The following is a 27976-nucleotide window of genomic DNA, read 5'->3' as shown; positions in this document are numbered from 1 at the left end:
GTAATTCTAAACACTTCTATTTCAAAACTGTTTTCGCTATTCTAGTTTCTTTGTCTTCTCATGTAAATTTTAAAAATTTATTTATTTATTATTGGTTGCGTTGGGTTTTCGTTGCTGCGCGTGGGCTTTCTCTAGTTGCAGTGAGAGGGGGCTACTCTTCCTTATGGTGCACGGGCTTCTCATTGCAGTTGCTTCTCTTGTTGCAGAGCATGGGCTCTAGGCGCGCAGGCTTCTGTAGCTGTGGCTCGTGGGTTCAGTAGTTGTGGCTCATGGGTTCTAGAGCGCAGGCTCAGTAGTTGTGGCACAGGGGCTTAGTTGCTCCGCAGCATGTGGGAATCTTCCCAGACCAGGGCTCGAACCTGTGTCCCTGCATTGGCAGGAGGATTCTTAACCACTGGGCCACCAGGGAAGTCCCTTCTCATGTAAATTTGAGAACAAGCTTATTTATTTACAAAAGGTCTTGCTGGGATTTTGATAGAAACTGCAATAAATCTACAGATAAATTTGTGGAGGACTGACATCTTCATTATGTTGAGTCTTCTAATCAATAAGCACAGTAGGGCTTCCCTGGTGGCGCAGTGGTTGAGAGTCCGCCTGCCGATGCAGGGGACACGGGTTCGTGTCCCAGTCCGGGAAGATCCCACATGCCGCGGAGTGGTTGGGCCCGTTGAGCCATGGCCGCTGAGCCTGTGTGTCCGGAGCCTGTGCTCTGCAACGGGAGAGGCCACAACAGTGAGAGGCCTGCGTACCGCAAAAAAAATAAATAAATAAAATAAGCACAGTATACCTCTCCAATAACTTAGAATTTCTTTGATCTCTTTCATCAGCACTTTGTGGTTTAAAGCATAAAAATCCTGTATATATTTTATTAGTTTTATACATAAGTATTTCATGTTTTGAGCTATTAGAAATGGTATTATCATTTTGATTTTCATGGGTTCTTTGCTAGTATATAGAAATTCAATTTATTTTTGTATTTTGATTTTGTATTCAGTGACCCTGCTTAACTTGTTAGTTCCAGGGTTTTCTTCTTTTTCTTTTTTGTAGGTCCCTTGGGATTTTCTATGTAGACCATTGTGTAACCTTCAAATAGGAACAGTCTTATTTCTTCCTTTCTAATTTCTATGCTCTGTGCTTTTTATTCCATTTCCCTGACCTTTTGTGCTGGTTAGAATTTCCAGTACTATGTTGATAGTAAGAGTGGTAAAAGAGAACATTCTTGCCTTCTTTCCCTACAGAGAAAACATTCAGTTGTTCATCATTAAGCATGATGTTAGCTATGGGTATTTTTTACATACTTTTTATCAAGCTGAGGAAGTTCTCTATTCCTAGTTGGCTGAGTCTTTATCATGAGTGATTTTTTTGTCAAATGCTTTTTCTGCAAAAATTGATATGATCATGTGATTACTATTATTTATCCTGTGAATACAGACTGACTTTCAAATACCAAACCAGGCTTGCATCCCTTGAATAAAACTCTCTTAGTTATAGTATAGAATTGATTTTATACCTTGCTAAATACAATTTCCTTATATTTTGTATAGGATTTCTGTGTCAAGGCTCATGATGCATATAGGTCTGTAGTTTTCTTTTTTTTTTTTTGGTATTACATTTATTTAGCTTTGGTACCAGGGTAATATTGTCCTGATAAAATTATTCTCTCCTCTGCTATTTTGTGGAAGAAATTGTAAAGAATTTGTATTAGCTCTTTTCTTTAATGTTAAGCAGAATTCTCCAGAGAAACCATCTGGGCCTGGAGATTTCTTTTCCAACAGTTCCTGTGGGTTACTTGAACATTTTTAAAACAGCATTTTGATTTATCGTGTTTTTATAAAAAACTTTTAATTCTGAGATAACTGCAGATTCATATGAAGTTGTGATGTATAATAGAGAGAGATCCTATATCCTATTCACCCAGTTCCCTTCAATGGTAACATCTCACTTTGTAATTGCCTTAAATACCTCCTCTACATATACCAAGAATCACATTGAAGAATGTCATACTTTTTGTTCCAACTGTCAAACATAATTAAAAAACTCAAGAGGAGGACTGTCTATTGTATTTCCCTATATTTTTACTCTCCGTCGTTCTTCCGTCATTACAAATGTTCCCACCTTCTTTCTTTTGTCATTTTCTATTTTGAGAACTTTGTTTAGCCATTCTAAACTAAGATCTACCAATAAAAAATTCTTAGTTTTACTTCATCTGAGAATGTCTACTTCAGTTCTATTCCTGAAGAATATTTTTTCTGGGGACAGTTCTTTTCTTTCTGCACTTAAAAAATGTTGTGCCACTTCCTCTGGGCTCCATGGTTTCTAATGAGCAATCTCCTGTCATTCAATTTTTTCCCCTATAAGTAACATTTAGTTGCTTTCAAGATTTTTTCTGTTCTTAGTTTTCAGAAGTTTGATTATGATGTGCCTTGTCAGAGACTTCTCTGGGTTTATCGTGTTTAGGGTTTATTCAACCTTTTGATTGTACAGGTCTATGTCTTTTGCCAAGTTTGGGGAATTTTCAGCCAGTATTTATTCAAATACTCTTTCAGCTCTATGCTCTCTTCTACTTTTGGGGCTCTGAGGACAAAGACATTAGGTCTTCTATTATTATTCCACAGGTTCCTGAGGCTCGGTTAATTTGATGTGTTCTCTGTTGTTTAGGCTGGGTAATTTCTGTTATTATATCTTCAAATCCACTGCTTCTTTCCAAAGTCTTCTTGATTCTTCTCTGGAACCCATCCAATCAGTTTATTTTAATTATTGTATTTTTTTCAGTTCCAAAACTTCTACTTAATTCTTTATTACATTTTCCATTTCTTTGTTGAGATTTTCCATTTTTTCATTTGTTTCAAGAGTGTTTGTAATTGCCTGTTGAAACATCATTACGATGGCTGTTTTAAAAGCCTTGTCAGATAATTCCAACATCTGTTTTATCGTGATGTTGGCATCTGTTGATTCATCTTTTCTCATTTGAGTTGGGATTTTACTGGTTGTTGGTATGATGAGTGATTTTTTTAAATATCTTGGTCATTTGGGGTATTGTTAAGAGACTCTAGATCATATTCAATCTTGTGGTTTAACAAGCCTCTACTAAAACTAAGCCAGCAAGGGACTGTGCCAGTAGGGAAAGGCTGGGGGTGGGGAAGACTCTGACTCTTTACCACCAGGACATCCTGGCTCTCTACAAGGTCTCCACGGACACCCTTGTTGGGCGGGGGGAGGGCTGTCTTGTTACCATGAGAAAGGGGTGCAGGTCCATGCTCCTGACTCAGCCTCCACTGACACTGTGGGAGGGGGACAGATGCTTTATTACTGGTGTGTGTGACAGAGTCTAGGCTCCCCACTTGGCCTTCACTGACTCTACTCCCACTGAGAAGGGGCAACTCATCACCACAAGGCAAGAGTAGAAACCCACTGACACTGAAGGGGCACAGGATAGCAGAGAAAGGAACATATGAAGTTCCAAGAAGGGGAGAGGCACAGGTGGAAGGGGAGAGGCACAGGTGGAAGTCTAGGCCCTCCACTTAGCCTCTGCTGACAAAGGTGTAGGGCCTATTTCTTTTTATTCCCCCTAGTGTTTTGCAGGAATAGCATGTTCACTGTCAAACAGGTTTCTGTCATTCTAGGATACCCCATTCCCAGTCCCTGGCAAGACAGAACACTTTTCTTAGGACTTTTTGTGTCTGTAAAAGTTGGCATTCCTGGGTTGTGGTCACCCAATCTGAGATGTGGAGGAAACAAACAGAAAATCCAGAGAACTTAATGCTACAACACTCCGTAACTCCCAGGGTCCCACACTGATCCAACTTCTTCTCTCCACCATTCAAAGTCTTCTTATGTTTGTTTTATGTATGACGTCCAGTGTTTTTAGGTGTACTTAGTGGGAGGGATAGGAGACATGTGTCTATTTTATTTTGTGTGGAAACAAAAGTACATGTGTATTTAAGGAATTAAAAGCCTGACTTAACCTAATTTTATGTAGAGTCAAAATAGAAGACGAGGGCTTCCCTGGTGGCGCAGTGGTTGAGAGTCTGCCTGCCGATGCAGGGGACACGGGTTCGTGCCCCAGTCTGGGAAGTTCCCACATGCCGCGGAGCAGCTGGGCCCGTGAGCCATGGCCACTGAGCCTGTGCATCCGGAGCCTGTGCTCCGCAACGGGAGAGGCCACAACAGTGAGAGGCCCGCGTAACACACACACACACAAAAAAAGAAGACGAGCATAAACTAAGAATCAGAGAAATGTAGTAACAGTTATGAAATAATCCCATCTTCCATAGAAATATTACCTTTCTCAGCTGTCCTCCTGATCTTGGGAATGGTGAATTTTTTCAAGGGATTGACATCTATACCAGTAACAAATAAAGGTTCAGTAGTTGAGTTCATTTTCCATGGCATCTTGTATTTAGCAGTCTTTTTCATTTCCATTTTGCTGGTGGCCTAAAATCAACCCAAAGTTATTAAACAAAAGGTCAATAAATACATAAGAGGCAATGGCAGTAAAACTATTTAAAAGTTATTACATGAAATCGAATAAAGATATATTTTTGGTCACACTCACAACAGATTTCAATCTCAATTTGGCAGGTTACCCAAAAGAGAAAATGAATTAACAATTTTGGGTTTTATACAATATAAAATATTTATTTTGTAGTTTCTAATATACATTTTCCTTGCAATTTAAAGCCTGTGTGTTTCCGAAAAGCTTAATAACATCCAAACAACAATTTCTGTTAACATTTGGTTAAGCTCTTGCCAAGTATCTATTTTTTAAAGTGTTTTTCCTATACACTTCTGTGAATTGAATGATATTCTCTAAATTAGAATCTTTGGCTTTGGGAGAAACTTATGAAAGTTTTAAACCAACTATTGCATGGCTATCTCTACAACTGATAGCCTAAAACAGTCACTATCACTCACTGGCTATTGCTCCACAGTATTACTACCAATGGTTTAAGACATCATATATTGTTATACTACTAGTAACATATTCCTTTTCCTTCCTCCTCCTTTCAACCCTTTTCCCCAAACATACACACACATTGATTAACCTTTCCAGTAGAACTCATACTGGATATCAAAGGAAAGCTATGGTGCCCACACACAGAGAAATATATGCAAAGATATATTTTTCATACCATTTCATAATATGTTTCCTGGTCCTCCTGATACCTATCAACTGCTTAGTTCAAGCATTAGATCACAATCTAAATTAAGAGGTGCCAAAATTCTACATAAGGGTCACAAAGGAAAAGATTCTAGTGAAGGTTCACAAAGGATTATTCCCCACAATCCCCACTCCTTCACCCTTTATGAAAGGTGATCTTGCAATCAAACATGGATCAGAACAGGGAACCAACCAAGACCTCTAGAAAGAGAAGAAAATCAGCCTTTCTCTCATCCAGTCATGTGGACAGACACTAGTGGTGTAGCCTACTAACAAGAATACCCTTAACATATACTAGCTCCAGAGATATTTGTCAAGACTGCCATGTTCATGTGGAAGTTTAATAAGGTGGAAAAGGGAGAAAAATTTACTTAGAATAACTTTTATTACAAAAAACTCTTCAATTCATCATGTTCTATACCTATTGCACGCAAAGGTATACAGCCATCAGTTAAACATACTTTATACTTGAAGAGTCTCGTGCTGTGACAATCAGTATTTTCTTTAACTACAGTAAGATGGGTGATATTTCAGCTATATGGTTCCTTAAAAAATGTTTCTCTAGTAGAATTTACTAATAAAGACTTCTGAAATTGACTCATTTTGTTCCTCAGTGCAATACTTAGCCACAAAGTAGCTATGTTAAAAATCACCTGATGAAAGATGAATATTCAGGGAACAATGTATTCAACGTCCTTCATTAAGTAAGTTGTACCCAGCAAGTTTTCAAGTATAATCTTTCAGGTAGGAATAATACCCCTTTTACTTCAGTCCAAACAAATCAGCCACATTAAAGTGGTAACAAATTTATATATTTCTTCATGCTTATAGATCACAGTCCCAGAACCACTTATTTATGTTATTTATTTTTATATATATGTGCAAAAATATATGTTATATATTGCAAAATATATACAATAGTCCTATAACCATTATCTATGTATTTATATATATTATTTATTTTTCTATGTATAAAAATGAAATCACAAAGTTTGAATCCAGGGAGTTCATTCTGTGGCTGTGCTATGGGGTCCTGGATTATTCTAGGTGACAGTAAAGAGAAAAATCAATACTAAAAGCTTCAAGAATAGTTAATACACAGGACACTGAACTTAGTAGGTCCTTAACAGATACCAAAACGGATGAATGAACTAAAGATCAAACAAAGAAACCAAAAACAGAAAGCTTCCCCAACAACTAAAACATCTATTCATATAGGTCCTAAGAGCACGTATATTATGAACAACTATAAGTCAATACATTTAAAGATTACACAAAATAATAAATTCCAGGAAAAAATTTACTAAAGTTGATTCAAGAAGAAATTAAAATAATGCATCATCCTATTACTACTAAAAGGAAGTTAAATTAGTAGTTACAAATTGATTCTAAAAATGAAAACGATATTACTATATCATAAATAAGCCAAGTACATCCCAGAAATGCAAGAGAGATTTAATAACAGGAAATGGGTATACTTCATTTACTACATAAACCTATTAAAGGAGAAAAAATCAAGTGACTATCACAACAGATGAAGAGAAAGCACCTAATCAAATTCTAAATTCACTTATAATTTAAAAAATAGTCTTAGTAAAGGAAACATTCATAACTTGATGACAGGTATCTGCCGAAAATTTATAGCAAACTGGTAAATGTCTGATGCACTACCTTTTAAATTTAGAATAAAACAAGGATACCACTATCTCTGCTTCCTTTTAACAGTGTCCTGGAGGTACTCTTAAGGGCAGAAGACAAGAAGTAAAAGGTATAAAGGAACTAAAAAACTAAAGGGGAAAGGAAAAGGGCTTGGGAATTTCTGGGAGTGACAGAATGAGTCTAAGCTTGTAAGAGAAAGCTTAGACCCAAATAACAGATGAAGAATGAATTTTAGGTAAAAGATCATAATGATTCAAATTTTGGTTCTACTATTAATTAACTATGCTGTTAGGCAAAATATCTAACTTCTCTGAGACTAACAGTATCCATACCTCACATGATTGCAGAAGCCGGTAAAAAACAACTGCACACTATGAACTGTTAGTGATATCCTGAAGCCTATAATGTGGACCCAACTTACAGAGTTTGTCCAGAAGCAGTATTGTAAAGATAACTAGGTTAGAAGTCAAGTGATATTGGTTCTAATTCTCGATCTGCAATTAACCAATTAACCTCAGTTAATCAACATGTCACTAACTTCCTTTGCAGTGCATTACTCTGCTTGCATTATGAATGCTAATACATTCTTCAGAGGCAAGTTAGCAGCAAAGGAATAAATCCCTTTTATGTCAAATAGCCAGTCTAAAGACTTAAACCTCTTAAAGTTTATCTTAAAAGAATATTTGTACTGAGTTTCCTAAAACTATCATTAAAAATTAAGGACCTGAATGCTTGAGACCACTGGTTATGGATTAGAGATTACTAAATAAACCTGCAAAATCTTTTACCCGCTTACTATCAAAAAATCTTGGGCTTCCCTGGTGGCGCAGTGGTTGAGAGTCCGCCTGCCGATGCAGGGGACACGGGTTCGCGCCCCAGTCCAGGAAGATCCCACATGCCGTGGAGCGGCTAGGCATGTGAGCCATGGCTGCTGAGCCTGCGCGTCCAGAGCCTGTGCTCCGCAACGGGAGAGGCCACAACAGTGAGAGGCCCGCGTACCGCAAAAAAACAAACAAACAAACAAAAAAACCCAAACTTTACAGAACTTGGTGTTTCAATTGAACAACTTAGAGAGCCCTAGAGTTTCTTTAATAAGACTCAACTGCTATCAGTTATGAAAAGGTTTCCTAGTATAACGCAACTCAAGATGACTGTAGCTACATGAAGCATGAGAAAGTTTCTTTTTCAGTTCCCGTTCAAACTTCCACATTCATCAGTTTGTTGTTAACTTACCTTTAACATCTCTAAAAGTTTGCTAATCTCTTTTTAACAAAAACAATGACTCAGTTTCAGGATTTTCTGGCAAATGACACTGTTCTGTTTTATTTTTACAATTACCTTTGATTTGTTTCAAATAATACAGATTTTCTACTTATTTTCCATCCCAAAATATACTTGTTAAAAATAAGTCTATTATAAAATATTAAAGACACTATTCTAACAGTGATATGCAGATATGGCAAAGATCATCCCTCTTCCAGTAATCTCAGGAAAGAGTTCCTGATGAATAAATAAATGACGAATAAATAATGTTCTTGAAACCTGAGTCACAAACACATAAATTCTAAGTTCTTCAGCAGAATTCTAAATGGTTAAGAGTAAGAATTACTTCTGATAAAAGGTTAAATCAGGGCTTCCCTGGTGGCGCAGTGGTTGAGAGTCCGCCTGCCGATGCAGGGGACACGGGTTCGTGCCCCGGTCTGGGAAGATCCCACATGCCGCGGAGCGGCTAGGCCCGTGAGCCATGGCCGCTGAGCCTGCGCATCCGGAGCCTGTGCTCCGCAACGGAAAAGGCCACAACAGTGAGAGGCCCGCGTACCGCAAAAAACAAAAAAAAGGTTAAATCATATCATACATATGATAAACTACATACACATTTAATGAGATTAAGTCAAGAATCCCCCAGTTAATAAAAATAGAACTACCATATGACCCAGCAATCCCACTACTGGGCATATACCCTGAGAAAACCATAATTCAAAAAGAGTCATGTACCACAATGTTCATTGTAGCACTATTTACAATAGTCAGGACATGGAAGCAACCTAAGTGTCCATTGACAGATGAATGAAGAAGATGTGGCACATATATACAATGGAATATTACTCAGCCATAAAAAGAAACGAAATTGAGCTATTTGTAGTGAGGTGGATGGAGCTACAGTCTGTCATACAGAGTGAACTTAAGTCAGAAAGAGAAAAACAAATACTGTATGCAAACATATATATATGGAATCTAAAAAAAAAAAAAAGGTTCTTATGAACCTAGGGGCAGGACAGGAATAAAGACACAGACGTAGAGAATGGACTTGAGGACACAGGGAGGGGGAAGGGTAAGCTGGGATGAAATGAGAGAGTAACACTGACATATATACTCTACCAAATATAAAATAGCTAGTGGGAAGCAGCTGCACAGCACAGGGAGATCAGCTCAGTACTTTGTGACGACCTAGAGGGGTGGGATGGTGTGGGTGTGCGGGAGGCGCAAGAGGAAGGGGATATGGGGATATACATATGAATATAGCTGATTCACTTTGTTATACAGCAGAAACTAACACAACATTGTAAAGCAATTATACTCCAATAAAGATGTTAAAAAAAGAAGGCAAAATTAAAAAAAAAAGAATCCCCCAATTAAGACAATATGATGTCAAAATGAAATATATTTTAGTCCAACTTTTCACTTCATAGATCAGGGGTTGGCAAACTATAGCCTATGGGTCAAATCCAGCCCATTACTAGTTTTTGTAGGGCCCACAGCTAAATGACTTTAAAAAAAAAAAGGAATAATATTTCATGTCACTTGAAAAATTATATGAAATTCAAATTTAAGTGTCTGTAGTAAGTTTTACTAGACTATAGCCACACTCATTCATTTACCTATCTGTCTATGGCTGCTTTCCTATTAGAATAGCATAGCTGAGTAAATATGACAGAGACCCTACAGTGCACAAAGACTGAAATATTTACCATCTAGCCTTTTACAGAAGTTTGCCAACCCCTGTTATAAATGAAATAACTAAGTATCAAAGAATTGGAACAATAAAAACTAGGTCTTTTTTTAAAATGTCTTAAGTTAATCTTTTTTTAAAAAAAAAATTTATTTATTTATTTTTGGCTGTGTTGGGTCTTCATTTCTGTGCGAGGGCTTTCTCTAGTTGCGGCAAGCGGGGGCCACTCTTCATCGCGGTACGCGGGTCTCTCACTATCGCGGCCTCTCTTGTTGCGGAGCACAGGCTCCAGATGCGCAGGCTCAGTAGTTGTGGCTCACGGGCCTAGTTGCTCCGCGGCATGTGGGATCTTCCCAGACCAGGGCTCGAACCCGTGTCCCCTGCATTGGCAGGCAGATTCTCAACCACTGCACCACCAGGGAAGCCCAAACTAGGTCTTACGATTTCCACTTTGCAGCTTTTTCTTCTATACTCCCATTGTCTCAATTATCTCTCCACCATATTCTGAATTTCATTCCTACCCACTTTGCTTCTCTGTATCCAGCCCTACAGCATTTAAACATACTCACCCGATGAAGTAAAAAGCGAAACACACAAAACTTGCCAGGGTCAGACAGATTTGCCCTTATCTATATCACCTCCTACTTCCTCCTCAATCTATTGTGATTTCCACCTTCATTACTCTACCTAAACAGCAATCTTTGTTACCAATGATTTCCACGTGAGTCTCTCATCCAGATAGTACATTTCTGGCTCATAACTTACTTGGCCTCTCTATCTTTGAAACTTGTGACCGATCTCTTCCTGAAACACTACGCTGACTTGAAATACTGCCCTGACTTCTGTGACGTCATAATCCTGATTTTACAGCTGCTTCTCAGGTAGTGTTCTCTTAGTCTCTTAGCAACCCATCTGTTTTAACCTGACCTTTATTATTGCTTTAATTAATTTTCATTTTTATAAGATAAATTTAAAAATATCCTCTTAAATTTTCTTTTAGTATTTTTTCTAACTAATCTTTGTAAATAAAAATAAAACTTTGTGTTTTTAATTTGCATTTCTTTCATTATTAGCGAGACTGAGTCATCCTGTTTTTCTGTGAATCACTTGTTCCAATCCTTTTCTCGCTTTTTTTGTTAAAGTGTCTTCAGTTAATGATTTATAAGGACTCTATATACACAAAAATTAGTTTTTGCCTGTCATAAGTGTTGCAACATTTCTGTCTTTTAATTTTGTTGATGCAATTTTCCTCCCATAGCAAAACTTTAATTTTTGTGTTGTCTACTTTCTGAATATTTTAGTATACTGGATTTTTATACTATCACCAGGAGTATATACACCCTCACTGACACGTGATACTTGCAAACTTTAATTTTTGTCAATCTGATGCAAATATCTCACTGTGGTTAGTTTGCACTTCTCTGGTTTTTTATGAGACTGATCTTCTACTGGGTGTATTTATTGGTCATTTGTGTTTTCACCTTTGTGAAATGCCTGATTAAGTTTTTTCCCACTTAAAAAAAAATTTCCTTCCTTTTATTTATTTATTTAGGCTAAGTCAGGTCTTAGTTGCTGGCACGTGGGATCTTTTGTTGCAGCGCGTGGGCTTCTCTCTAGCTGTGGCATGTGGGCTCCAGAGCACATGGTCTCAGCAGTTGCATTGCACAGGCTCTCTAGCTGTGGCACGCGGGCTCCACAGCACATGGGCTCTGTAGTTGTGGCATGTAGGCTCAGTAGCTGCGGTGCATGGGCTTAGTTGCTCCGCACCCGCTGCATGTGGAATCTTAGTTCCCTGACCAGGAATCACACACGACTCCTCTGCGTTGGAAGGTAGATTCTTAACCACTGGACCACCAGGGGAGTCCCCCACTTTTCTATAAAGCTGTTTATTCTATTTAATGTATCTGTAAGGAATCTTTGAGATACTAACTCTTCACCAATTATACTTGTTGCAAATAATTTCCCCTATGTTTTTTAAACTTGCCTTTTCACTTTTTGAAGAGAAAAAGTTAATTTTTTAATGTAGTCGAAATTTTCCTTTATATTTGGTGCTTTCTTTTTCACTTTCGATCAACTTTGAGAAATAATTATCAAAAGTAGCCAAGATGGTGGAGTAAAAAGACCGTGAGTTCACCTCCTCTCATGAGCACACCAAAATCACAACTATCTGCAGAACAACCATCAATAAAAAAAAGACTGGAACCTACCAGAAAAGATCTTCTACAGCTGAAGACATAAAGAAGGAACCACATCAAGACCACTAACATCAGGGACTTCCCCAGTGTTCCCGTGATTAAGAATCTGCGCTTCCACTGCAGGGGGCGCAGGTTTGGCCACACAGTGTGGCCAGAAACAAAACAAAGACCACTAACATCATACTCAACGGTGAAAAGCTGAAAGCACTCCCTCTAAGATCAGGAACAAGACAAGGATGCCCACTCTTGCCACTTTTATTCAGCACAGTTTTGGAAGTCCTAGCCACAGCAACTGGAGGAAAAGGAAATAAAAGGAATCCAAATCGGAAAGGAAGAAGTAAAACTGTCACTGTTTGCAAATGACATGCTACTATACATAGAAAACCCTAAAGGCACCACCAGAAAACTACTAGAGCTCATCAATGAATTCGGTAAAGTTTCAGGATACAAAATTAATATACAGAAATCTGCTGTAATTCTATACACTATGAATGAAATATCAGAAAGAGAAATTAAGGAAACAATTCCATTTACCACTACATCAAAAAGAATAAAACACCTAGGAATAAACCTACCTAAGGAGGCAAAGGATCTGTACTCCAAAAACTATAAGATGCTGATGAAGGAAACTGTAAGACCACACAAACAGATGGAAAGATATACCACGTTTTTGGATTAGATGACTCAATGTTGTTAAAATGACCATACTACCCAAGGCAATCTACAGATTCAACACAATCCCTATCAAATTAACAATGGCATTTTTCACAGAACTGGAACAAAAAAAATTTTAATTTGTATGGAAACACAAAAGACCCCGAATAGCCAAAACAATCTTGAGAAGGAAGAATGAAGCTGGAGGACTGCTCCCCAACTTCAGGCTCTATGACAAGGCTACAGTAATCAAAACAGTACGGTACTGTCACAAAAATAGACACAGAAATCAATGGAACAGTATAGAAAGCCCAGAAATAAACCCATGCACCTGTGGTCAATTAATCTACCATAAAGGAGGCAAGAATATACAATGGAGAAAAGATGGTCTCTTCAATAAGTGGTGCTGGAAAAACTAAACAGCTACACTTAAAAGAATGAATTAAAACATTTTCTACCACCATTTACAAAAATAAACTCAAAATGGATTAAAGACCTAAATTTAAGACCAGATACTATAAAACTCCTAGAGGAAAACATAGGCAAGACACTCTTTGACATAAAATCACAGCAATATTTTTATGGATCCATCTCCTAGAGTAATGGAAACAAAAATAAACAAATGGGAACTAATTAATCTTAAAAACTTTCGCACAGCAGAGGAAACCATAAACAAAAAGAAAAGACAACCTACTGAATGGAAGAAAATATTTGCAAATGATGTGACCGACAAGGGATTAATTTCCAAAATATACAAACAATTCACACAGCTCATTATCAAAAAACAAACAACCCAATCAAAAAATGGGCAGGAGGGAGATGCAAGAGGGAAGAGATATGGGAACATATGTATATGTATAACTGATTCACTTTGTTATAAAGCAGAAACTAACACAGCATTGTAAAGCAATTATACCCCAATAAAGATGTTAAAAAAAAAAAATGGGCAGAAGACCTTAACAGACATTTCTCCAAAGAAGGCACACAGATGACTAATAGGCTCATGAAAAGATGCTCAACATTGTAATTATTAGAGAAATGCAAATCAAAACCATAATTAGGTATCACATCACACTGGTCAGAATGGCCATCATCAAAAAGTCTACAAACAATAAGTGCTGGAGAGGGTGTGGAGAAAAGGGAACAGTCCTACACTGCTGGTGGGAATGAAATTGGTGGTCATTATGGAGAACAGTATGGAAGCTCCTTAAAAAACTAAAAATAGGGTTACCATATGATCCAGCAATCCCATCACTGGGCATATATCTGGAGAAAACTCTAACTCGCATGTACATGTACCCCAATGTTCATAGCAGCACTATTTACAATAGCCAAGACATGGAAGCAACCTAAACGTACACTGACAGATGAATGGATAAAGAAGATGTGGTATAAATATATACCATAATGGAATACTACTCATAAAAAAAGTCATAAAAAAGAATGAAGTAAATGCCATTTGCAGCAACATGGATGGACCTAGAGATTATCATATTAAGTGAAGTCAGAGAGAGAAAGACAAATATCATATAATATCATTTATATGTGGAATCTTAAAAAATGATACAAATGAACTTATTTACAAAACAGAAATAGACTCACAGGTGTAGAAAACAAACTTATGGTTACCAAAGGGGAAAAGGGGGGTAAGGATAAATTTGGAATCTGGGATTAACAGACACAGACTACTATATATAAAATAAACAACAAGGCCCTACTGTATATAGCACAGGGAACTACATTCAGTATCTTTTAATAACCTATAATGGAAAAGAATCTGAAAAAGAACAGATATATATGTGTAACTGAATCACTTTGCTGCACATCTGAAATACTGTTAATCAACTATACGTCAATAAAAAAATAAAAATTAAAAAAAAGAAATAATTATCCCTAAGGTCATTAAGATAATCTCCTATAGTCTCTTCTAAAAGTTTTATAGTTTTGCCTTTAAGTCTTTAATCTGATTGAAATTCATTTTTGTCTAAGGTAAGAAAGTAGGGCTCAGTTTTTCTTATGACTATCAAACTGTACTAGCATTGATTAGAACAATTTTTCCTTTCCCTATTTATCTATAATGCCATCTCTGAGAAAAATCAACTTTCTATATACACAGGAATTCTATGGTCTCTGTTCTGTTCTACTCTGTTCTGTTCTACTGGTTGGTGTATCCTGCACCAACACCATACCATAATAAATCTTGATATATGTCAGGGCATGGCCAAAAGAAAAAAAAACAAATCTTGTTCTTCTGAAGCATTTTTGCTCTTAAAAACACATTTTAAAATGAGCTTGTCTAATAAGGAATCTTGTTTAGGTTTTAATTAGAATTTCATTGAACCTACCGATGATCAATTTTACAATATTGCTTCTGTTTTTATGTTTTGGTTTTTTGGCCCCGAGGCATGGGGGACCTTAGCTCCCCAACCAGGGATTGAACCCGCACCCACTGCACTGGAAGGTGGATTCTTTACCACTGGACCACTAGGGAAGTCCCCGATGATCAATTTTAGGAGGAATGACATTGTTATACTAGTCTTCCTATCTGTGAACATGATATCTCTCCACTTATTCATCACTAATATCTTTCAACAAAGTTTTACAATTTTTTCCATGAGGGTTTTACACGTTTTAAAGAATTTATTCCAAGATACTTTATAATTTTTAAATTACTACACTGTATACCATGTCATGTATTTTTCAGATTTACATTTTATTCACTGCTAATATGTTTTAAATGGTGTTGATGATAAATAGCAAAGGATAACATTTATCTATAACACTTACTAGCTACCAGTTATCTAAGTGCTTTAGATATTGACTGATCCATTTAATCCTCATTATATCCCTATGAGATACCCTTATTTTTAAATTAGAAAAACAAGTACAGGGAAGTTAAATAATGTGCCCCAGGACACAAAGCTAGAAAGTGTTGAATCTGGAATTCAAAGCCAGGCAGTTTGGCATCAGATTGAATGCATTCAACAATGAGGCAAACCGACTTTCAGTGAAACTGATTCCTGCATATGAACTATCCACCTTGTTAAGTGCCTACTAATTCTAATAATTTCTCTCCATTAACAACTATATCCTCTATGAATAATGAAGGACAATATAATAATGACTTACAGTTGTGTTTCTTCCTTTCCATTTCTTATACCATTTAGTTCTTGTGCTTGCCTTATCTTGCTGGCTAGGAATTCTAACATATGTCAAATATGTGATAATGGCAGGCATCATTGTTTTTTTCCCTTGATTTAAAATTTTTTAAGGGAATGTTTTAAATCTTCTGCAATTGAGTGATAAATGTTTTTTGGTAGACATGCTTACAGCATGTTACAACAGGTTAAATTTTCCTGGGTATAAAATTCTAGGCTGCCTGCTATTTTCTCTCAATACTCTGAAAACGTTATCCCACTACTTACTGTCCTTCACTGCTCTTGTCAATGAAATTGCCTGTCATTCACTTATGGGCAATCTTTTTATCTGGCAGCTTTTAAATTCTTCTCTTTGGTGTTTTGCATTTTCATAATGATGTTTTAGTCTAACTCTTTTTTTTTTTTGCGATACGCGGGCCTCTCACTGCCGCGGTCTCTCCCGTTGCGGAGCACAGGCTCCAAACGCGCAGGTTCAGCAGCCATGGCTCACGGGCCCAGCCGCTCCGCGGCGTGTGGGATCTTCCCGGACCCGGGCACGAACCCGTGTCCCCTGCATCGGCAGGCGGACTCTCAACCCACTGCACCACCAGGGAAGCCCTAGTCTAACTATTTGATGGACTTTTTGTATCCAAGGTTTCATATCTTTGACAGTTATATGAAATCCTCAGCAACTTTATCTTTGACTATTGCTGTGGCATTGTTCTATTTCCTCAGAACAGGACTTTTAGTTAACTATGTTCAAACTTCTACCTTTATTCTTCATATATCTTAACTCCTAATTCATATCGTTCATGTTTTTTCCTTAGGCTGCATTCTCAGTAAGTTGATTTAAAATAAATGAAGTTGGTTTAATACACACCCACAGGAAACAAAGGTAGAGATAATATGGTATCTGAATTTGCTTAAAACATATATAGTTTGTAACTGCTGAAGCTTAAAAACAGGCACATGGCAGTATTTTATTCTCAGGTATGTTTGCATTTTCCATAATAAAAATAGAAATATAAGAGTGCTTGGTTAAATGTGCATAAATTATCCAAAAGAAATAGTTGCCTGTGGAGAAAGGAACATTAGATGATTTAGAAATGGGGAGGAGGGAGATTTATCAGTTTCTGTCTTTATTACCTTTTCATTTTTATCTTTGTAAATGTATATCCTCTTAAAAATTGAAAAGACTTCCTTCACTATTAGTGAAAACTCCCTTCACTCCCTCCCCATAGCAACAAAAAATATAACATACCTAAGAATAAACTTAAAAATGGACTGGGCTGGGGCTTCCCTGGTGGCGCAGTGGTTGAGCGTCCGCCTGCCGATGCAGGGGACCCGGGTTCGTGCCCCGGTCCGGGAAGATCCCACATGCCGCAGAGCGGCTGGGCCCGTGAGCCATGGCCGCTGAGCCTGTGCGTCCGGAGCCTCTGCTCCACAGCGGGAGAGGCCATGCCAGTGAGAGGCCCGCGTACCACAAAAAAAAAAAAAAAAAAAAAAAATGGACTGGGCTGACATGAAGACTTGTAAAAAAAAAAAAAAAACCACACACACACACAAAACTCTGAGGGTTATAAAAGTTTTGCTTAAAAGCATAATATGCACTTTATCTTTGAGCAGAAGTATGTATTATATTGAATATGCAAAAATCTTCCCCTATTAAGCCTTTAAAGTTGATTCAATCTCGAGGTTGACAAAAATAATATTAAAGGTCATATGGAAGAAAAAAACAGAATGAAATTCTGAGAAATAATTAGAGGAGGAAAACTGGCACTATTAAATATTAAAATTTATTTAATAGTTACAGCAATTATAATTAGCTAGGTACACTACCACTCAAATCCAGATTCTATTAATAAGAAAGAAGGGATCATGAATAATAGGCAACTTGAAACTGTGCAACTGACTCAATAATAAACAATGGAACACCGTGGTCACGAAAAAGACCAGAAAACCCCATGCTTTTTAAGATGCTATTATTGGTATTCCAAATCAGTAGGAAATCTATGGTACTGATTAAGTTAGGGTGGAAACAGCAGATTCTAACCAAAATCTCTAAGAACCACTGCCCTAGAGATGCTCTTGCACATGCATTCCTAAAGGCAAGTAATCTTCCAAGCAGCACTGTCACTGAACAACTAACTGAAATGTCTATCACCAACCAGCAGATAAATAAGCTGTAGTATATATACCAGGAAATACAACACATGAATGAAAATGAGTGAACCCGAACCATATGAAACAGAATGCCAAATCAAGTTGCAAAAGATTAAAATATGATTCCATTTATATAAACTTTAAAAAAACATGCAAAACTGAATAATTTGTAAGAGTGGAAATATGACAGCAGGCAAAGCATTAGCTCAGGTGTGTTAACAAACTTGTAGAGTCTCAATAGAAAATTTTCAATCCTACACAGGTGAACAACTGAGGCTAGAAAAACGTACATACAGAAGGGTTTAGACAAACTTGTGCTTAACAGATCTATAGTAATATCCTTCCTCCTCGTCACCATTCATTCATGGTGATCCATTATGTAGGCATGATTGATGACTGATAAAACTACTGTATTATTTTTATTCCAGGAAACATTTTTTCAAATTCCCATGCTTTTCAATCATTTATTAAAGTCAATATGAATTGGAATGTAGTATTTTTATCTTCCCCACCAAAAGATCACTATTAGGTTAACAGTCGATATTATATCAAGTGGCAATCTATAACAGAAAAAATATGACAGAAACAGAAAAAATATGAGTTACACAACTGAGTGGTAGCTGAATGCTGCCAAAAGAAAAATCTAACCACTAAAAATGTACTATTTTTCAATAATCCCAATTCCCTTTACCATTCCATACTGTACCTATTATACTTTATACATTTCTTCAAGTATTATACTAGTCTTCACCCTGACCAGCCCATTACTGACAGCAAACAGAGGCCTAAATGTTCCAGGAGGAACTGCGTACAACCAGAATTATGTTAGTATATTAAAAACTTACCTTTTAATGATTTAAGTGAGTTTTACATTTTCAGATTTTTACATCAATCTTAATTCTTAAGTTTGTTAAAGAAGTAATCATAACTCTAAAAATAGTTATAATTACTCTGTGTTCATCCTAATTGGAACCATTTCAATGTTCTAAAATTCACTGATCTTGTGACATGTAGAGAAGGTAAGATCAAATCTCTAATACGACCACTGATATCATATACTGAATTATATAATAATCTTATCAATAGACAAAGGATACTTACTTTGATCAAATACTGTTGTCTTTGATAGTTTTTGGTATAAAAAGAGACATGGATTGTGCAACCAGAAACCAACTGGTCTTACTGGTAGGACTAAAGTTTCACAAGTCCAATAACATCAGGAAAAAGAGGGCTGGGGTGAAAAGAGACAACATACTAAAGTTATGGAATCCTTAGCTCTTTTGCTCTTCCTGGCTCACAGAATGTCAGTACTACAGAGAATACCCTCTGCAGGTATGGAAGGGCTAAAATACATATATATTTAACATGTACCCTTTTGTAGAAAGCCACCATAAGATGTGCTTTGGGGAAAAAAAAAAAAGAGAATGAATCTAAAATGAAGATGACATGGGATAAAAAAAAAATGAAAGGTTCCAAACAGGGTAGTAATCTTAGGATGGATGAGAGTGGCACATAACTTCTAGGAAGCCATCAGTCTAGACTAAAGCAGAAAAATGGAGGCTCTAAGAGACAATTCTCCTGGTCAAAAAGAAAAAGGAATTTATATGTCTTAGCCAATAAAAACAAGACTGACAAGTTATGGGTACATTTGCAGAAAAAAATTATTAGACTTATAGAAAAGCAGGCTAAAAAAAGCAATGATTATCCTATGGAGAACAGACAGCCACAGTTGTAGTAAACAATATCTGTATCATAACAATGTGAGCATTGACTTCTAACAAAAAATTTTATGTTGGAAGAATGGGGGAAGGTAGCGGAGTGGTGGTGGCTGGATGGAAGAGCTTTGTTCTCATTGACCATAAAGACAAAAATCAGTGGATAATTTCTATAATTGATAAATCAAGAAATACTATTGAAACCATATTATCTCTAAGTGTGGAGGGGAATACCCAGGAGAGTAACTGTAAGAGTTGAAGGTGGCTGCCCCTAGGAAGTAAAACTAGGAACAGAAGAGAGTGGGACAATGGACAACTGTTTTCCAGTATACATCTCTAGTACTATGACTTTTTAAATAATTCCATGTATTAGTTTGATTAAAAGAAAAAGTTAAAAAGTAAGTTTTTATATGTCATATTTCCATAAAAAATAATACAAATGAATATATATACAAAACAGAAACAGACTCACAGATACAGAAAAAAACTTGTGGTTACCAAAGGGGAGAGGGAAAGGGGGAGGGAAGGAGAAGGGAAAAATTAGGGGTATGGAATTAACAGATACAAACTACTATATATAAAATAGATAAGCAACAAGGATATACTGTATAGCACAGGGAATTATACCCATTAACTTGTCATAACCTATAATGGAATATAATCTGCAAAAACATTGAATCACTATGCTGTACACCTGTGTACTATTGCTGTACACAATACTGTAGATCAACAATACTTCAATTAAAAAAAATAAAGATATAAGGCTATGCTATTACATGTGGCAGCAACTTTGATAGGAATCAGAATATCTAGGAAGAACGTGTAACATCTTTCAGAAAGAGGCAGAGTATTCACTTTGATGGAAAAATATGAACTTTGGTATCAGATGCTGAAGAATTCTCACAGATCCAGGTAACATCCCAAGGAGTATGGGGGAGAGCTTGCTTTTGTTGTGGGAGTGGTTGTTATTGTTATGTAAATGTTCCAAGTCCTTTTCCAACTCTTAATGCTATTTGGCTATTTGTATCATTTAGTTTTTGTAACACACTTGACATTTTTATAAGCGATGTTTGTCTCTTGTTGGAATTGTCTAGTTCATTGAATGCTAAATAGAAAGTAGTGATATTTTATATATGAAAGAAAATTAAGGCTAAAAGAATAGCAACTATAATAGAAAAAGAAAAGAAAAGAAAAATGTTCAGAGGTAAGTGCTTTTATTCAAGTAACAAAATCTTGAAGATACAGGGATTAGATGATAAAAGTATCAACAAAGTTTAAAAAAATCCTTTCTCACTAGAAATGTGCCTGGAAAGGAATGGTTCTTGGCATCCCTACCTGTCCACAATAAGAACTATGCACAGTAACTGCTTTTTAATGTAAACATGAAACTTCAAACTCAGTTTGGGTTGTCACACAACTCTTCACTAAAAAGAATGCATGAGGAGACAGTCTGAGACACTTTAATCAGGAAGAAGAACTGGCTTGTTTCTACTGGAAGGAAATACCATGCGTCACAAAGTAAATTGAGCAAGGAAAAAAAACCGTGGCAGATGATTTAACAAAAGTTAAACAATAATTATGGCTTGGGTTATTGGTAATTTCCTTTTTACTTTCTACTTTTATATTTTCTAATATATTAAGTTCAGAGGGTTAGAGTGAAGACTGTTCTAACATCCTATATTACATAGAAGGATAAATATACTGATTAACTTTAGACCTAAGTTACATATGTATGTTTTAATTTCTAGGCAAATAAGATGGAGGAATAATTGGTTTGGTGAAGAGTTTCACTCATTGATTTGTAAACAATGACATCTAGTTTTTCAATAACTGCTACCTCTCCCAATCTGCTGAGTAGCATGTTCTCTTACAGAGTTCATAACTTTTTTTTAGCAGTGAAATCACAGAGTCCTAACCACTGGACCACCAGGGAATTCCCCAGAGTTCATAACTTTTAACTCACTCTTTATTATTAAGTCTCATTTAATTAAGAGAAAGGAAGCAAACTTATAATAGAGAAAAAGAACAAAAGATAAAAATTATTTTTTTGTAAAAGCCAAAAAAACCTTTTAAATACTTCTGCTAAGACTGATCAAGAGGGAAAAAGACATATTTAAGACAATTCCTTTATGAATCCTAATTTTTTTTTTGCAGTTAGAAAAAAAAAATATTTAAAAATGCATGCAAGGGGCTTCCCTGATGGCACAGTGGTTAAGAATCTGCCTGCCAATGCAGGGGACACAGGTTCGAGCCCTGGGCCGGAAAGATCCCACGTGCCGTGGAGCAACTAAGCCCGTGTGTCACAACTACTGAGCCTGTGCTCTAGAGCCCACGAGCCACAACTACTGAGCCCAGGTGCCACAACCACTGAAGCCCACGTGCCTAGAGCCCATGCTCCACAAGACAGCATGATGAGAAGCCCATGCATCGCAACAAAGGGTAGACCCCGCTCGCCTCAACTAAAGAAAACCCGTGCAGCAATGAAGACCCACTGCAGCCAAAAAAAAAAAAAAATTGCATGCAGAGGCTTCCCTGGTGGCGCAGTGGTTGGGAGTCCGTGGGTTCAAGCCCTGGTATGGGAGGATTCCATGTGCCGCAGAGCAACTGGGCCCATGCGCCGCAACTGCCGAGCCTAGGCTCTAGGGCCCTTGAGCCACAACTACTGGGCCCATGTGCCACAACTGCTGAGCCCACGTGCCTGGGGTCTGTGCTCCGTGACAGGAGAGGCCACCACAATGAGAAGCCACCGCAATGAGAAGCCACCGCAATGAGAAGCCACCGCAACAGGGCATGGCCCCTGCTTGCTGCAACTAGAAAGCCCGTGTGCAGCAACAGAGACCCAAAATGCAGCCAATCAATCAATCAATCAATAAAATAATATGGCCATTAAAAAAATGCATGCAGAAAAGTAACTGCCTGAGAATAGCCAATATCCTTAACTGTTATTAAAATTTATTATAATGTTACTATAATCAAAATGATGAAGTATTGGCTCAGGACATATATAGACAGCAGGACCAGAACAGAGTCCAGAAATAAATCGAAGTATCTGTGAAAAATTAATACATAATAAAGGTGTCAAATTGTTAGGAAAGAGATGGCTTATTTATTAAATGGTGGCAACATAAATGGTTATTTTTTAAGGAAACAAGACTAGATCCCTAATTGAGAACATAATATAAAAAAAGTCAAGTTGGATACAGAAGAATTAATCATGATACTCTCTAGCACTGCTAGGCATTTCAGGGGAAAGGAAATGTAGAATGTTAGGAAAATTATTAATGAAATGGAATGAGTGACCATGGGCAAATCCAGCTTCAATAATGATACAAAGTATGCCAAGAGGCTGATAAAAAATACAACCGTGAAAGGGGTAGAGATTATAGTGAAGATAAAAAAGCAGCAGGGGAGAGATGAAATGGGAGGCATGGAAGAAAGAGATGGTAGTCAAAAAGGTTAAGAGAACGTCTGCAGTCCCATAAGAGTGGCAGTTTCTGGTAATGCGTTTCCAAGCAGAAATGAAGCACTACACTGAGGAGGCCAAGAGCAAAAAGATCCAGGCGCATGGAAAGGAATTGGATGATGACAGAAAACTGGAAGGAGAAATCCCTTCTGAGGTCACAATAAACACATAGAACACTAAGAGGGAAAACATGAATACTGGAGGATTTTTAGAAGATCTCCCACTGGTCAAGCTGAACTGACCATTAGAGAGTAAAGGATTATGATCTGTATGATGAGAAGCAAAAAGGCTCAGATGAAAAAAAAGTATAGCTTAATGACTCAAAGGTTAACACCTAACTTCATACAAACAGATTTTCAATAAATGTCTCTTGAATTGAGGTGGGGGGAGTTAGAGAGGTAAAGTCAAACAATATACTGTTTGTCATGGGCTGGGAAACTTGAAACCAAATTTTGTTGAAGGGGCAGAGAATGCCCCTAAGCTGCTATCAGTAAAAAACCCTCTATTAAATAATTGCCTTCTTTCACTTAAAGAATGTTATGGACCTTTATTTGTCCATTAATTTGGGCAGGAGCACCTGGCTGAGCATCAGACCATTTGTTCTTATTGATTTCAGATTCAACATCCATGAAACCATTATTGTGTGTCACATATCGCATTAGATATAGAGATTATTCAAAAGGTTTAATGTCAACGCTTTGTGAACATACACATTGAAAGAAAGCTCGACTTCATTGTAGTAACTTAGAAAGTTCTATTCTTAGTTCTCTCAAGTTCTTTAACTAGAGGTTTAGCTATAGGTGACTTGGAGCTCTGGAGGAGAGAGGGACATCTGGAATGCCTAAATGCAGAACAATGATAATCATAAAGTTGTTGTGTTCTTTTTAAACTGCCCCTCAGTCTTATACACAGAAGGTGGAAGTTATTAAATAAAAAATGTTTCTGGATCACCTCCACCCTCTTCACATAAAGTTAATAGAAAACTAGAAATAAAATAGCAAAGGAGGTTCAAGAATAGTTTTATTTTGCTTCTAATTTTATTAAACATGGCCATTAGGTCTATCTTATCATTTCTTTTCCACTCATCATGTTTACTTTGCCATTGCCAAATCTCAGAATCTTTTAGAAAGAGCACCATGTGGAGATTATCAAATCCTTTTGGAGAAGATGAGCCATCTGTTGAGTCCTAGTTCCCTGGAGGGCATTATTCTAAATCAAGACAAGGGCTTTTAACAGCTACACAGTAATTCTAGTAGGTACCTGGACTCACTAAAGAAAAAAAACAAGGAAGATTTAAAAAAAAAAACAAAAGAAAGAAAAGACAAAGCAACAACCCCCAAGAGAACAGCTCTGCTCTTCTCATACTTGTTTTACTTAGGTTTAAAAGATTTTAGACAAGCAGAACTGTGTGCTTCTGAAATCAGTGCCCGAATCAACCACTTCCCCAGAAAGACACGCTGTATCAAAAGAAAATACCTTACGTTAGAATGCACTACATCTTTAAACTCCTAGAAATTTATAGTAAAACGTTACTAACTTGAACTATTCGGGGAGAATAAAATCTTACTGCCTTGGGGTGATCTATTCGGGGAGAATAAAATCTTACTGCCTTGGGGTGATATTATGGAATGTTACCAAGTAAAAATCCAAGAGAAGCTCTCAGATTTGTTCTGAAGACTTTACTAAGATTGAAAAAGCAATTTTTCCCCAAATGCAAAAAAGTCTAGAACTAATCACAGTGACCAGTTAAAATATAAGGGAAAAAAATCTAAATTGTCAGCCCCAGTTACAAGTAGCTGAGGGTAACCTGGCTAGAGAGCTCACCCTCTTGTGACTTAATCCAACTTCTCACTTTCCTTCTAAATTTTATGGAACTGGTTTGAAAAAGAATTTTTTCACCAGTATTTATGACACAGTATACAAGATATCAGCAGACATGGGTTTCCTGTCCTGATTCTACCACTCACTAAATGTCTGCTCCTAAGCTTTACTCTTCTCATCTGTGTTTCAGTAAGGCTTAAGGCTATATTGTAAACTGTACTACCTCCCCTTCTCTCTACCACTTTCAGGCTCTATTTATTTACATTTTCTCTGTAGTTCCATGTATATGCAAGAAATTGTATACTGTATGCAAGCTGATGCCATTAAAGTTTGATAGCTTCATAAGTTAAACAGCCCTGATCCCTCCACTAACTTTCAAGTGACTAAGAAAAAGTATTTGCCTAGAGTACTTCCGTCTATGACTATGGCACTTGTGTTCTATTAAATGTCAACAGTTGGTTCACTTTCTATCCTCTGAGATGTTTTGTTTTTAGAGTCAACTAAATATCATTTAAAACCCATCTGATTAGTATGTGGGTGACCAAATGTGGCAATACCACTTTTGATTAAAAATACATAAAAATGAAAAAATCTGGATACCAAATAACTGTTTCTCATTCTGCGTATGTACTGGTTCAAAAGACAATTCCAAACTTTGATTACCACAGATGTTCTAAGCAATATTTGCATACTGGCCTGACTTGCCAACTGATTCAAAAATTCAATACTTATGCTAAATTAAGGTCAGTTTTGTATGGGCCAGTCTTCTCCACCGGACTATATTACCCATTTTTCTATCTCCAGCACCAACTATAGTTCCTTATAAAGTTAGTGAAAAAATACACAGATTCTTCAGGTATTTTTTTATTGCCAATTATTTATGGCAATCATAAAGTGGAAGAGCTTACCCCAGGTGGGTTAAAAAAAAGTAAATACTATAAGTAATAGCAGTAGTGAAGCCATTACTTGAAATACTTACCACTCTTCAATGGAATGTACCATCATATGGTTATGATCAGGACTCAGTCCATACATGAAAAATGACAAAGGAATGTCTACAAAAAAACAAAAAGGCAGAAATATGTACAGAATTACAGTCAGAAGCTCCTTCCAGAATCACCTCTTCATCCACTTTTTTCTTCCTGATTTCTGCTGGCCTTTCACTCCTGTTTCATTTGGGGGGAAGGAGGGGTTGATTTTCTGCATGTCTCAGTGCCTTCTCTCTTACACCCTTGCATTCTCTTCTCCTCTCTCATTCCTCTTTTCTCACTTAAGTCTTTCTCTTTCCCTTCAGTACATTCTCATCTGCTATTCAGAATCAGCTCACCACTAGCCACCTAGTAGGGAAAACGACACTGTGACACAGCGCATAAGCAGGCTCTTGGATTTCATATACAGCACAAAACACTAAACAACATTGCTAGTTTTATACCAAAATCTTAGTTAACAGTCATTGTAAACAGTTGTGATACATGCCATGCTCTGTGTACTTTATATACAGTATCTCATTTAATTTTCATTGATTGTAGTATTATTCCCATTTTCCTGATGAGAAAACAGAGACTCAGAAAGTTTAAAACACTTGCCTAAGGTTACCCAACTGTGAAGTTGGTTTTCAAGTCCAGGCATGATGTCTGGATTCTAAACCACTATGCTATCCCAACCAGTTCTTAAGCTTCTTTCTAGAGGCATTTAAACCTTAACTCTGATTATATGCACCGTTATGATTAGTCCAAATCTTGGTACCTTGTTATAATTAGCTTCACGTTTATATGTTGATTTCAGGATAATACTACTTATGCCCTCATTTCAGGATATTACTGAATTATTACTTATGCTTTGACTTCAGGATAATACTATTGATTACATGGTAATATCTATATGTTACTAAGCCATACATTAAAATGCTACACATTTTTTAAGATAATGTACTTTTTATTAGTGAAAACATCCAGCAAAATTTTGGACTGACCTCAAATTCTAGATTTTTTCTTTTCTCCAAGTTAAACATTCAAGAATACAAAAAGGTATTTAAAATAGACATTTAGATCCATTTTTGAAAATACCATTACTACACATTTTAAAACTCAGTGTATAAACAAAAGAAAATCTTATCCTGTACTAATTTGCCTATGTTTTACTCAAGTGCTTCAATGAAGTGTCACTGCCCAAGAGACCCAATAAATAAAAGGATACAATATAAAAAAAACAGTCGGGGGTAGGCGTAGTCATGTAGTATCAATGTAATAAGGATGAGAGACTGGCGTATAAAAATGAAATGCCAAATAATTTAGGAAGTAGAAATTCTGAGCAATTTGATAGTGATGGTTCATCCTATAATGTGAGCTGGCAGTCACATAAGAATATCAAAACTGGGACTTCCCTGGTGGCACAGTGGTTAAGAATCTACCTGCCAATGCAGGCGACACGGGTTCGAGCCCTGGTCTGGGAAGATCTCACATGCCGCGGAGCAACTAAGCCCGTGTGTCACAACTACTGAGCCTGTGTGCCACAACTACTGAAGCCCGTGTGCCTAGAGCCCATGCTCGACAAGAGAAGCCACTGCAATGAGAAGCCTGCGCACCACAACCAAAGAGTAGCCCCTGCTCGCCACAATTAGAGAAAGCCCGCGCACAGCAACGAAGACCCAACACAGCCAAAAATAAATAAATTCATTTTTAAAAAAATATCAAAAATGGTATGAAATATTTAGTAATACTTATATGGATAATATGTATATTTGGAAGTTAATGATTAGTGGCATCTGTATATCTACTATAATTACAGTAAGTTAAAATATAATTTTTAAGTCAATACATCAGTAAGAATCTGAAGCAAACTTGTAAATTAATTTGACTGGCATGTCTAAAAAACAAGTATGTATAAGAATATAAACATTTCCAATTTTCTTTTAATTTGATCATGAAAGTTGCTCAAGGAAGGATGTTAACATAAAGACACCTGCAGAGCTGATCCAGGCTTTCTGGAATAGCAAAACAGTGGCGAACAAAACCCCTAGAATAGGGGAAAAAAACTGGTATGGGGACAGTGAAATTAC

The 27976-nt window shown here is 36.9% G+C and overlaps 1 protein-coding gene across 1 annotated transcript in view; it reads right to left on the bottom strand.

Annotated features, from left to right (window-relative positions):
• Positions 1-27976, bottom strand: part of TEX15 (testis expressed 15, meiosis and synapsis associated) — an 80381-nt gene that overhangs the window by 41134 nt on the left and 11271 nt on the right. The window contains 1 exon segment of the mRNA XM_079909392.1: positions 4284-4434. Coding sequence (XP_079765518.1) covers positions 4284-4434 — 151 coding nt within the window.

Source organism: Stenella coeruleoalba (assembly GCF_951394435.1).
Source record: "Stenella coeruleoalba genome assembly, chromosome: 21".
Classification (NCBI taxonomy): Eukaryota; Metazoa; Chordata; class Mammalia; order Artiodactyla; family Delphinidae; genus Stenella; species Stenella coeruleoalba.
This window is presented reverse-complemented; position numbering and strand designations above follow the sequence as displayed.